This window comes from Pleurodeles waltl, chromosome 3_1 (genome assembly GCF_031143425.1).
Source record: "Pleurodeles waltl isolate 20211129_DDA chromosome 3_1, aPleWal1.hap1.20221129, whole genome shotgun sequence".
Taxonomy (NCBI): domain Eukaryota; kingdom Metazoa; phylum Chordata; class Amphibia; order Caudata; family Salamandridae; genus Pleurodeles; species Pleurodeles waltl.
The window spans coordinates 1,686,403,211-1,686,417,076 of NC_090440.1; the positions used below are offsets into that span (position 1 = coordinate 1,686,403,211).

Here is a 13,866-nt window from a genome sequence, read left to right on the forward strand (position 1 = left end):
AACACTGATAAAGTTGAAATGCAAAACAATAAAAATCCCAAAATGAATAAGAAAAAGAGTGTACAAGTAGTTAAAGAAAATGATGCCAAAATGACAAAAACAGAATAAAGGGAAACAAATAAATTAATTTAATTTTTTTTATGTAGAAATAGCGCCAAGAAGCACAACGTACCAATGATAGTCAATAATTGCGGTAGAACAGGACCTGGTGCAATTTGACACTGACCACGATGGAGCACAGGTCTCATACACTAGCCAGGTTCCTCCCGGTCAAAGATTTTACCTTCTGACTATAGTCCTTTAAGTCGCAATCCGCCACAGGTGTACATTTCTAAAGCCCCCCAGTACCTCAGAGGAGGCACTTCAAGGCTCTCAGGGTGGTAGTCAGAGGTCCACTGGAGGGTCCAGACCAGGTCCGGTTGCCACTAGTCAGCGGGAAAGTTGCAGGAAAAGGTTTGATGTAGCTTTATCTGGACATTATCTTTATGACCTTTGCGACCTGAGTAAAAGAGGGAGAGCAGGGCCAGTCTTCTAGGCTTCTCTCAGGTGTCAGACAGCAGGTTTAATCCTCTACTGATCTTCCTCAGGTCCTTAGTGTTTTGCAGTAGGTGCCTGTAGATGCCACATGTATGCCTGGCACCAGCTTGTGGATGGGAATGACCTCTAGTAATGCCCTAACCAATATAGTAAAAGGATCCTGGGGCTATCCCTCTCCACTTTGGGCATTTTCAAGATGACCAAAGTCTTCATCCACACTAAACTTGGGCTCTGAGGGCTGTGAATGTATTTGGGGAATGTACTTGTTTATGCTAGTGTTTTCTCACATCTAAACACTAAAATCTAGATTTAGGCAGACTGTGTACCCTCAACAAACTCAAGAACCAAAGTCTGCTGCAACAAATGTAAGATTTCAGCAAACAGATAGTGGATACACATGAACTGTTTTGGCATTATGGGGGTCAATATGACCCCGGCGGACCCGGACCGCACTGCCAGCGATTACGGTAGTACCGCCAACAGGCTGGCGGTGCGAACCGCCGTATTATGACCGTGGCGCATCTGCCACGGTCATACCGCCAGTACCGCCAGGCTACCGATAGCTGGCAGCCTGGCGGTCGTAATCTGCTTGCAGCGCTGCCCTGGGGATTATGAGTCCCCATCCGCCAGCCTGCCCATGGCGGTAAACACCGCCATGGACAGGCTGGCAGTAAGGGGGACTCGGGTGCCCCTGGGGTCCCCTGCACTTGGCATGGGCAGTGCAGGGGCCCCATCGCTCATTTCACTGACCAAATTACAGGCAGTGAAATGCACGATGGGTGCTGCTGCACCTCAACATTGGCGCCAGCTCAATTACGAGCCAGCTACAATGTGGTTGTGACTTTTCCGCTGGCCCAGTGGAAATGTCATAATCGGGTGCCAACCAGCACAGGCAGTATTTTGGCGCCCGTGGCATCGGCGGTCTGGGCGTCATAATGAGGGCCTATGTTTCCTTCCTTTAAAGTATACACCTAATGTCATATAAAATCTTCAGCAGACCTGTCAAGCACATTTGATACTCCATCAGGATCTGAAACTGTGATGTCAACAAGAAGCCCACTGTGATTGAGGAAGGTCTGGCTGAAGGGATACAAGAACAGTGCAGGCCTGGGTTTTAGCTAAATTTGCGTGTGACAGTGCAGGCCTATTTGTAGTTGATCAAGTTCTCTGGCCTAGCACACAGGCCATCCTGTCAAGGGCACAACAACATCTCTCCAAACCCAAGGCCTTTTGCCCCTGTCCTGGAAGCAAGGGCTCACCTAATTTGTGCCCATTTAGATGCTAATTTCTGCCTGGCAGAAGGGAGAGGAAAATGCAGGTTTACATTTCAGGAACTTCTGGCAGAACAAAGGTCAGTTTTAAAAGTCATCTTTCCAAAATATTTATCACACATCAAATTTTACCAGTGAATTAGGCCTGTAATAAATATTTCAAAAGGTCAGAAAAATCAGTTTGTATCTGTTTCCTAGAAGGGATAATATTTACTAAACATAGTACTATATCCCATTGCTTAGCTGTGGAACTGCCAATCCTGGTATATTGAAAATAGATAATGCTAGACACTGTGAGGGCGTTAACCATTAACCTTTACATGTCCTTCTTTTAAATACCATGTACCCCGTCTTAATGGATAGTAAGACTTACTTAGGGGATGACTTCTAAATATTTAAAAGGAATGTTTTCAGCCTGTCAAAAGGGGTTATTTTGACAGGTCAAATTTGCTATTTATGGCAAGCCTATAGTCATGTTTATATTGTCACTGTATTGTGAGGCATAATGAGTGCTCCAGCCTACTGGTGACATTTCGCTTACCATGTTCACAGGAGGAGCACAAGCACTTTCCTGCTGTTTAGCAGGGGTAAATAGCACAGAGTTCTATAGTCAGCGAAAATAGGGTTCAACAAAAAGTCCGAAAAATTTAGGGTGACCATGCTGAAAGGGCACATTTCCAACAGAAACTCTACAGATAGAGATGGTTTCCTACACGTAGGATAGAGGTAGGCTACCTGCAAAATGAGCAAATGCAGGAAACCAAGCCTCCTTCAACAGGTACAATGCCAGTAGTCACCAAGGTAGTCTGCTTGTATAACAAGGATGTCTTTTAGTGCTAGTAGAAATCTATAGCTTAACCTTCCGAGTATGTACATGTGTGTTTCTTCACACATAGATTTCCTTCTTTTGATTACTTTCTTCCTCGTTAGTTGAGCCCTGGAGCTTAGCCCTCTCACACTGTGGCACCGAAAACACAGACACAGTAGGCTGGATGCATACGTTCACGATAAACACTCAATCAAAGCTCATTCGCCATACCCCTCAGATATTAGCTCTTGTAACCCTCATTCTCATGTGAGACAGCATTACAGAATACCCAGAAATGTCCTACATATAATCTGGGGCAGGCATGATAATAGAGAAGTGGTACAATTTAATGGAAGGAGATATGAGGTCAGTCCTTCCTAGCTGCTCTCAGGTCCACCTAAATAACAATGACCTGATTTACAGTTTGGCAGACAGGTTACCCCTGTCACAAATGTGACAGATATCCCATTCGCCTTGTTACAAGTGCATCATATCGTATGCAGCTTCTATCACGATGGATGAGATATCTGTCATGTTTGGGATGGAGTAACCTGTCCACCAAAATCTAAGTCAGTCACTGTGCCTTCGGGAAAGCATGATCTTAACATCAGTGTCTATGGACTAGAATCCGTTCCAGTTTCTGCCCTTTGTGGCTCAAGTGGTGTTCAAGCGAGCTCCCTAAATACACTCATTTGGGTCAGTAGGGGTTACATAAAGTGCATCACTCAGGTATTGACTGTCCAGGAGTAAGAGGGTCCATGGTCAAGTGATCCCTGTCAATCCTTTGCATTTTTGGCCTGCCTTGGAACAAATGGCCAAATGGAATCTGCATAGTTTGGCATCACTTCGCTTCGTGCCACATCAACCAGTCTTTGGGTTGCAGAGACTCCAGTCCATCCTCTGTGAAGAGACTCTGCTACTGTCGGAATTATCAGCTCAGCATGATTGAGGCCCTGCAGGGCTGCCCCAATAGCCCACAAACCCCTTGCTTCTGTCTCCCCAGAGACTAGGCAGACACATTTCTCCACAAACTTGTAACCTTACATACATTCATAAGCTCACAAACCTTACACAACCTCATCCTTTGTTTTTGACCAGTGATAAAGTGTTGTGCTTGCGTTTTGGCCTTCTTACTCATCCACGGGGGTCAAAGTGGTGCAGCGGCCTTAATCACCTTCGTGGTGTATCAGATCTATCTCCATGCATACAGTAAAGAACACAAACCTAAGCCGCACATTGGTGGAGCAGGGTCTTTTTTCCCAGAGAAGTGCAGTGGTCAAGGGGTATTAACATGTTTCAGAACAACCTCATTCATTTCACTTTTATGGAACATTTCAGATGGTAACTCATGCTGTGTGTTCTAAATTCTAAACTATCTTGCTCTTTCATTGGGATAACTGGAGTAGGCTCCTGGCAAGGGAATGGAGTGCAGAAAAGACTATGTAATCTGTAAGAAAACACAGATGCTTCTTTTTCTTGATCTGCTTGGGATACAGGACCTTGCAGAGAAGCTGGAACTGGTTAATAACCTCCGTTGCAGAAGGAAATCGATGGACGTGTAGAGCAAATGGATTTGATAGTCCTCAAGGCATGCCCTAAATCATATCCGCAGGGATCAAAAGCCATTTTCAGGGGGGTTGCATATAATCTCGATTAATCAAAGCTCACTTTTAGAGTTTTCTTGGCGTGGGCTGCATAAATTCAAGAGATTTAAAAGATCACTTGAACTATGTGATTTGCACTTTCCATTGGATACTATGTCAGAGTGATCTGAAGACTTGGTTAAGCCTTTTAGGAGGCCCATTAACTCTACAGGACAACTACGTGCACAACCCAAGTGGTTTCAAAATATTCTCATCCAAAATGTTCAACCTCATTGTTTCCTGACCTCCATTCATATGTTATCAAGGGTGCTAACACATTTAATTTACTTGATCTATAACAAGACACAACATCCCTATTGTTATTGATACAATGTGCTCCCTTTGGCATCTGGGATCAGCAATTTCACTTCACTATTTATGTTCCACATGTGGACTTGCAAACATCTCTCTAGCTTAGCTGCAGGCTCAGTCCGGGTAGCATATATATAAATATTTCTTAAAATGTAGCTTTGATAACAACTTCCAGCCCCCAATTCTTGTTAATTCAGATACAAATATATGTCCACTCATCAGATCAAAAAACCCATAACCAGCACTGGCTCTGTTACAGTCCGTAATAAATGCCAGCATAAAAATGCCCGTCAATTGCGAGATAACGTTGTTTTCATAAAACTGGCTAACTTATAAATAAACTGTCATGCACCTGACATCAAAACTTCATTTCATCAGAGGCTGCTTTTTACAACCTGCCTATTGAACTATTGTAAATGAGGGTCTTATATTTGAGCTGGCCCAAATGGATTCATTCTCCCTATCTGGTTCACAACATTGTTTCCATTCAGAAGCTGCTGAGGCCACTGGTTTGTGTTTATTCAGTTGGCAGTTCATGTAGTGTCAGAGAACCGCATGTGATCCTTCGATACCATGAGCTTGAAACGGGTTGTTACAGGTAAGAAATGTTTTGCCCTCTCAGCCTACTACTAATCCCCGACCAAATGTTCTGTTAATACCTCTGGTACGTCGTGGTCACCCAGGGTTGTTCATGCATAAACAGGGAATAATTATGGTTAAAAACTGGCAGCGCGGTGGGGATATCGTTCATGGAATATTTTTATATGCTATATTGTGTTTCAATTGTTTCTCTAGGGACCACATGGGCATCCTGGACAGAAAGGAGAGATCGGTTTTCCAGGAAGACCTGTAAGGAAATTTTTAATTTAAATTTCCCCCATTTATCTTCCCACCTATTCTTATTGCTTCCATCACCTCTCTTTACACCTAATGAGAACACAACTCATTCTACTACCCATCTCATTTATCATCCCATTCAATCCACAGATTTTCTGAGTAAACTCGTACCACTATTACTCAGTTTATACTTCCTTTCATCCACTAAATTACTCCTCTGCTCTTAGCCATTTAATACATTATCCATTTTGTTCCTCTTTACACACATTGTATTCCTTGTCTCTAGTACAAGATAAAATCTTTTACATTACTGTGATTTTTGACCACCGTCTTTATGATCTCCATCGCACATCATCTTTATTGCATCCTGATCTGTTTGTGTCGGACCTGCTGATCTCCACTGCACCAAGGCCTTGTGATTTTGGAGATTTCCAGTGGCATCACGTTGGTGGTCCATGCCTGTGAGCGTCCTGGTGTATTGTGCTGACTATGTCAATGCCCTGGTCTAGTGGTGACTGCAAAAATGCAACTGTGTATCCTGATCCCTTGAATGCCTTAATCCGAACCAATAACAAATGTCCCTATGTTATGCTGACTCTCCAAAGGGCACAGAGTTATGCCAGATAAGAGTGTGCTCCAGTCTTATTCAGACCGCAAGCGTGTTCCAATGTTATGCTGACTGTCAAAATACTCACTGCTCTGCAGGCTGTAAAAGTTCTTTGATGTTATATCTATTGTGAGAGTTCTCAAACATAAGGCCTACATATGTGGGTAGCCTATGTATTCTACTATGCATGGAAATGTCCTGGTGTTACTTTGCCAGAGTCACACAGTGTTGAGCGTTTGCATTGCACAACCCCTACATTTACTTTCAGAGTTGATGCTGAGTGAGATCAGACAGACTACTTTCTGTAGAGTGCAAACCCCATTAGCTGTTACCCATCTGTTCTTTCTTTCTTCTAGGGTCGTCCCGGCATGAATGGAGTCAAGGGTGAGAAAGGGGACCCCACAGATCCAAGTGCCATACTTGCTGCCAGAGTAAGTAGCTATCTTCACAGTCGTTTAGGATTACAATTAACTTTTACTGCATTGCTCATGGGATGCTCACTCGTGAACAGACATGCTCATTGTAGAGTGCTACAGAGATGCATAGTCTTCAATGCGGGAAAGAGACTCACTTTTTAGTACCTTAGATGGCTAATCCTGCAGTGTTTACAAGAGTCAACATATGACACAGAACGGTGGGGAAAATGATGTGCACAGTGACATCTTTCATCTCCTTAATATCCAAGGTGACTGTGCACACAAGGCCACTTCAAATTGTGGCTGCAAAAGCAATGGTCACAGTCAGCCAGAAGCTGGGAGGATCTAGTCGTTGTCACAGACAGAGTACAGAAAGAGATGCAGTGGTACAAACAAACAATGTTACAGTGGGAGACCATTCAAACTGCCAACGTTCTCAGTAACCATTACACCAGATGCATCCCAAATGGTGTAGGGAGGCAACATAAAAAAGCTGAACATAGGGGTCCCCATAGGTCCCAAAAGAATCAGTCTATCACATAAATGTGCTGAAACTCAGGACTGTGTTTTTTAGCCCCAAAAGCCTTCCAGAGACATATGACAGGGAAGTCAGTTCAAATCTTAACTGATAACACAACCACCATGGTCTCCAGCAACAAAAGGTGGGGGTCGGGGAAACAAAATCTCACGTGCTGTCTAAACCAGCAGACATAAATGGAAGTGGGCTGTAGAAAAGAGGACAATGGTAGCCGCAATACACCTGCCAGAGTTATAGAACACAGCAGTAGACAGACTGAATGAACCGGCAAACAGCACAAACACCACACAAGAGTGGGAGTGGATGTCCCAGCTGTCTTCCTCTCACACAATCAAATTACTGAGGTGCCCTTGCTTTTTCTCAGTCATAGAATAAAGCTAACTGATCTAAGAAAATCTCTCCCTCACGGAATTTATCATTTTGATAGTAAAAACTAAAACAATAGAACATTTGTATTAAAGTACTGTTTTTAAAGTTTTGTACACAATAGAGTGTTACATTGGGAGCTTGCATCTCAACTTCCGTTGTACATCAAAAGATTGTTGATGTATTTAGGTGCAACAAAAACAGTATGGGGAAGAGCTTCATTCTATATTGATAGTTGTTTATTGTTTTGGGGACAATCACAGGCCTGCTGTGCAGACCTGGGTGTGTGCAGGGAGTTATATCCAGAAGAGTGGGATTTTGATGATGGACGATGGTGAAGGAACGTTAGGTCTGTGAGGTTTGTGTAGTGACATTGCTTTAAAAATTGATATGGGTGTAGATGGCCTACGCACATAAATAAACTATCACATGTAGCTGATTGCTAATGGTTTTGATGTGAAAGCGCATGTAGTTTCAAAAGTGGGAGAAGAGACGCCCACGTTGAAGGATGTTCCACTGGAGCAGTTCAACATGTGCATGTGAATTGTCAGAATCGAAGCTGTGTTTACCTCAATGCTGTGACATGGAGACATTGTCTGTATCTGATACTCTTACTGCGAGAAAGGGTCTTCCTTTTGTGCCTTGAGAGGGACTAAGACAGCCTTGCATTAAGAGTACTTTAATGGCGTTGATTTTTCCTCTAGGGCTTACCTGGACTTCCTGGTCCTCCTGGTCCACCAGGCCCACCTGGAAACTCCAACTTTGGCAACAATGTGAGTAAAATAAAAATAAAAAATAAAACATTTTTTAAAATAGTGTTTGAGCGTGCATGTGGGTCTCTGTATGTTCTTGCCTTCTGTATGAATCACTTCTCTCTTCAATGGGTATGTAAATTAAGTGTGACTCACACTAGATTGTGTGAGTGTGATTACCTTTGTAGGATATTTTACAAAATATTGTGAATAATGTATAGCTGTGCGTGTAACTTTACATTAGTTACATTATGTTTCAAAGAGCTTGTACTGTACGGAGTCAGTAACAACACTATATCCAGAAAACATTGCTATGTGTGCAACAAACAAGTGATGATTCCGTACATGGGGGCTCTCGTATGTCCGTGTGTCATAGCTGCTTTTTAAGACTACTGCTTGTTTCTAGGAGCAAGGGCAATAAACAGTACTGGAGTCTCAAAGTGAGCGACACATATAAACAGTGCCTGTACGTAGAAAACAATCACTAACATGCTACAATGGTAACACAAAGGGATACCGTGTATAGTTGAGAAAACATTATAAAATAGCAAAGTTGAAAGAAGCAATAACAGGTTTGGCAGCAGGAACCTATTCTAGGTTTACATGCCGAATTATTCTGCCATCTAGTAGCTGGGTCTGTAAATATTTTACCTAACAAAGATTTTTGAGGGAGCTACAACCTTAAGTGGAGTCTCAAAATATTTAACGCTATCTATAATGAGTTAGGATTGGATGGAAGAGCCAAGGAGAATACATAAATAAGGCTTCACAGGAGGAGCTGTTGAAGTCAGAATGTTGATTATCTCGCCACTTAAGTGGAAGTTGTTTTAGGTTATAATTAAAGTTGGTGAAGATGTTCTCCAGTCTTGGGTCTTTGATGAGGTTTGTCTACAGTTTTCCTTCAGCCACTTTTAGTGATCTGCCAACAAATGTGGCCATGAGGTATTTACAGATTATCAGTTTGTGGTCAAAGCAGGAGCACAGGGAAGTGTAAGATGATAGAGATGAAAGGGGTCTGGTAAGTAACTGGGGCTTTTCCCACAGATAACTTTCAAATCACACAAAGCACTGTGTGTTGGACTTAATGTGCAACGGTTAACAAAAACAACAGGCATTCAGTGCGGAAATTTGATTAATGTTTCCCCAGACCAAAAATGAGGCGGGTGGCTCAGATTCACGTCATTTAACATTTATGGATGGATTACAGTAGTTGAAAAGGCTTAACTATGCTGCCACCAGTGTTGTGGACATACCTACCTTATCTGTTAGTAATATGTGGTGTTGAATTGTTAACGAGGACAAGTTTGGATAACGCATGAAAATGGAATTAGCAGATTTCCCTTTGGACTGTGAGTCTGAGGTTAATTATAGGTTAAGAGACTAACAGAGCACCCAAATTATGACTCTCTTCTACCTTTAGATGGCAAGCCAGTTAGTGTCCCAGTGGGATACTGGGCATATTCATTTAGAATGCATAGCACTTCAGTGTGGTTCTACGAAAGCCTATACCTTCTTCAAAGTCTATGTATTCAGCTGATATAAAACTTATTTGTCGAAAAGATAACCAAATACAGGTTATTAACTATCCAAAGAGGGTATTGGTAGAAGCATAGTATTCTTGATAAAGGACTGCTACCAAAAATCCAGCCCAACATTACCAGGAAATGGAAATGCCCTTTTTAGTGGGGGCAAATGCAGGACTGCAACCCTGTAGTCCAGTGTGATAACAGAGGGAGCCTTGTTCACTTTCACCAGGCATAATTGCCTAAATACTGATGCCAAAGCAGACACCTCAGTGCGTCAAGCTAGATTACAGAATCTGAGCAGAAACTATGACACCATCCCCCACATTGTCAAATAAAAATGCACTTCTTGATAATTTTTTTAAAAGTGCCTGTGAATCCATAAAAGGTGTGATGGTGTGAAAAAAACATGTTAGGTGGGTATGGAAAGTTATGAGCCAATGCTGGCACTCCTGGGACAGTCAACAAGAAAGAAAAGTGTTACCCGTAGTATCAGCAGCTGTGTCAAGAGAGATATAATTGTCAACAGAGGTGCCTGACCTATCCTAGACCACACAGGGAATTCACCCATTGGGATGGAGAAATATAGCAAAGTCAACCACGTGCTATAAGACCTATGCGAATCATGGCCATTTCTTCTAGGCTTCTGGCAAAACAAGGATGGTGCAGTGCTGGCTGACTTCCACTTTCCCAGACCCTACTATCCAGCCCCGAAAGACAGCACTTGTGTGTTGAGGGCAAGTGAGTGTATTTATGGAAGTTAATTTGTGTTTCACAGGAAAGCAGCTTGTACTCCTTGCTTCCTGTTTGGTATCGCTGGCACTTTATTAACTCATACAATTCTCTAACTACTGTTGGTTCACAATGTTGCAAAGAAAGTGGCAAAGAAGGAAAGTAAGTGGATCTTAAGGACCTTTTTCAATGCTTGGAGTCTACATGCCTTACATTTTCCCTAGCACCTTGACAGAGAAAACAAGGCTTTTGAGAGGGTACTGGTGGGGACAAGGAATAATCCCTCTGGTACAGTGATCGGTCAAAAGGTGTGTGATATCACTCTCCCTAGCCTTGCCAATTGGTGAATTTACATCCATAGGTGAATGCAGACCACCTTGATAGCGGATCCCTTGGCTCAGTTAGGAAAAAACACAAGTGCTGAAGGAAGGGGAGTAACCTACTATTGTTCCAGAGTTAAATAACCAGTCTGCAGTTTTACCTATGGATTTAGTTTTGTAGAGCTCCATGATTTCTCATGTTGAGCAGATGGATCCTTCACCAGCAGTTAATCTATAAATGGCGTGCTATTAGACTGAGATAGTTCAACATAGGTGCTACCAGATTTTGTACCAGGAGAAAGTGAGAGAGAGGGTAGGCACAAGAGAGAAACTGGAAGACCTCATGTTTTTCAGCTTTGTGCAGGAACCAGTAATCCCTCCTTTCAGCGCTGCTGTTGCTTATCCTTGGCTTTGACTGAGCAGAGGATAGTCCAGGACTTAATGTTTTTTTCTTTCCAAACATGTACACCTAGTCTTTTTGAGGCCTAAACAAAGTTAGTAGAAAATGTTATGTCTCATGGATAACTGTTGTTATAAAAAAGTATTTGCTCGCAGAATGGGCACTTAATCTCTATTTATTTATTTTTAGGGGTTCCGTGACTCAGGATATCCTGGACTACCAGGTGAGTACAAAATGACTAAGGTAGATATAAGGCACTTATTTTGACATCATTTAGGAGGAAACACTTAAAATTGATCTCCCTTTTTGTCTTACCTGGACTTCCAAGCTTCTAAGTGGGCCATTCTCACTCTCACAGGTCTCTAGTTCCAACAAGGGCAGAGATAAGAATGCTTTTGTGCAGCTTCTCCCTCCTGCTGATAGCAGTATGACATGGGCACTATGCATCAAGTGGTACAAAAGTTTTCCTCCTTTGCTGCAGCCTTTCCTTTATTCACAAAATATTCGCCAGAAACACAAATGTGTCTTGTGCTTCACAGGAAGTATTGAATTGTCTCGAAAACTTTGGCCTTTACACCAATATGCATGAAGAATGTTCTAAAACACTTTTTAAAACAGAGATAAATGGATAAGAGGACAATTTCCACCCTCATCCTTATGTAAGTTCCCCTATTTGCAAACCATAAACTTTCAGTGAAATTACAGAAGAGGAGCTAGAGAGGAAGGGAGGGAGGAGTCAAGAAAGACAAAGCTGGGTGCAAGGATAAGATGATGAGAAAAGTATGAAGAGAGACAACATTCAAGCAGAAAGACAGGAGAGACCAGTAAAATAGCAATGGGCAAAATAAGTTATAGAAAGAGTGGAGAGTTTTGACTGGGACAGGGCAGAGGGCAAAGAGGAGGGAAAAGAGAGTTCACTAGGAGTGGATTGCCCTATGCTATACTTTAACATTATTACATATAGGTGTAAGTTGTGATTACAAAAATAACTCATGGCAAATAACATTTGAACTGGACAGTAAACTTTGCGACCATTTGACACCCAAGTGCATTAAAATAGGGCACTAACATGTATTAAACCCATTTTCTGCCTCTCAATATCATTTTCCCAATGGTATGTATCAGAACTTTAACGTGATGTTAGTGTCAGTGCAAAACCCTGAACAAGCACCATATATGCTCAGCTTCTTAGGGGCTCTAGTAGCTGAACTGGAGCAAATACAATTTTTGTCCATTTTTACCACATGCCTTGAATCTACCCACACTTGGAAATGCAAACTGCCCTCTTTAATATATATGCCCGAGAAGCTGAGAAGGGAAGCAACTCTGTTGGGCATTCCTGGGTTGCATTGCAAGGCTGAGATGTCTACTTCTTGATAGGTCTGGCCTTGAGACAGCTTTCTCTGTTTTCCAGCTACATATACAAAACAACTCATAAGTTAAAAAGCACATACATATACAACTACATAGAGAAGCTATCTATATTTATCCATTGGTGCATTCATCTGTCGACCATTTTGTTTCTGCCCACCTCAGCATATAGGTGGGTTGGTCTCTCATACACTTTTAGTGGCCTCATTTTTGATGGTCACGTCACATTCAACTAAAAAGAAGCACACTTCTGTCCCAGAGCTGATGGACCAATAGTTTTTGTAGTACTTTTTTATTCCCATTCTTTAGCATTAATTTTTTGTCACCTCTGTGTATTTAAACAATCTATCCAGAGAACAGTAATTTGAGGCTAATGGTATATTTTCTTTGCACCACAAAGAATTAAATGTCCCTGCTATGTGCATTAAAACTAAAAATTTTACTATATCTTTTATATATACACCTGACTGCTAAGGAAGCACCTGTACCGTTATTTTACATTAAGGCTATTTTTTGTAAATTGAAATTTTTATAGCAAGTATATGGCCACCATGTTTACAAGGCTCCCTGTTTTCAACCTTTTCTATTTTATTTAATTTTTATTTTTGTGGCATTTGCTTACAATAAAAAAATAATTAAACGTTTATCAATGCACCTGCTTGCCAAGGCCAGACCTATGGGCTTTTCCACAGTTGCTTTTTTAGTAAAAAATGGCCTGCATCGAAGGAGTCGGGTGGACTGGTCTGTGTCAACAGGAGGATGAGTTATATCTCTTAATTAATGTAATAGTGAGAGGCCCTTTCCTTTCGTTCAAAATGCTATGCTGTGGTTTGCAAATAATTATTGTCTTTCTTTTAGGCCAAAAGGGTGATCGAGGTATCCCTGGCCTTCCTGGGCCACAAGGAGAACGAGGGGACGTAGGACCTGCAGGCCCACCAGGTAAGGCGTTGCTTGCGCTCAGGTACTAGTGCACCAAAACATATTTCCTGCAATCTTATACTTTGCACATTAGTTCTTTACAACTTTCGCTGCTCTTTGACAAACTGCACACTGTAACTACGGAATGTGTCTTCTAATGGCGTTTGGTACACTACACACTGTGCCCTAAGAAGAAACAGACATCCCAAACTGTTCAGCACACTGCAGACTCACGGCTCATACCATGTGAGGAACACACATCATGTCACCATGCTGGTTCACTAAACTCCTCCCTTGCTCAGCTCGTGGTTTTGACATGTCCTCACTTATGTCACTATTGTTGTGGCAGAGCTTGTTAGCAGCCACAACTCTCCGTAAAAGTCCAAAAGTGAGGACATACATAAAGACACCACGGAGGCAAACCCATCTCAACTAGTCAATGGCTGGAAGCGGGAGCACAGGGAGATCATTTTTTGATACATCTTTACTTCTGCTTCTCCAAATATTTACTTCTC

The 13,866-nt window shown here is 42.1% G+C and overlaps 1 protein-coding gene across 7 annotated transcripts in view; it reads left to right on the top strand.

Annotated features, from left to right (window-relative positions):
* Positions 1 to 13,866, top strand: part of COL18A1 (collagen type XVIII alpha 1 chain) — a 366,466-nt gene that overhangs the window by 321,857 nt on the left and 30,743 nt on the right. For all 7 annotated transcript variants that reach the window (XM_069225464.1, XM_069225463.1, XM_069225459.1 and 4 more), the window contains 5 exons: positions 5,367 to 5,420; positions 6,372 to 6,446; positions 8,040 to 8,108; positions 11,252 to 11,285; positions 13,292 to 13,372. In XM_069225464.1, coding sequence (XP_069081565.1) covers positions 5,367 to 5,420; positions 6,372 to 6,446; positions 8,040 to 8,108; positions 11,252 to 11,285; positions 13,292 to 13,372 — 313 coding nt within the window. The remainder of the gene's footprint in view (positions 1 to 5,366; positions 5,421 to 6,371; positions 6,447 to 8,039; positions 8,109 to 11,251; positions 11,286 to 13,291; positions 13,373 to 13,866) is intronic.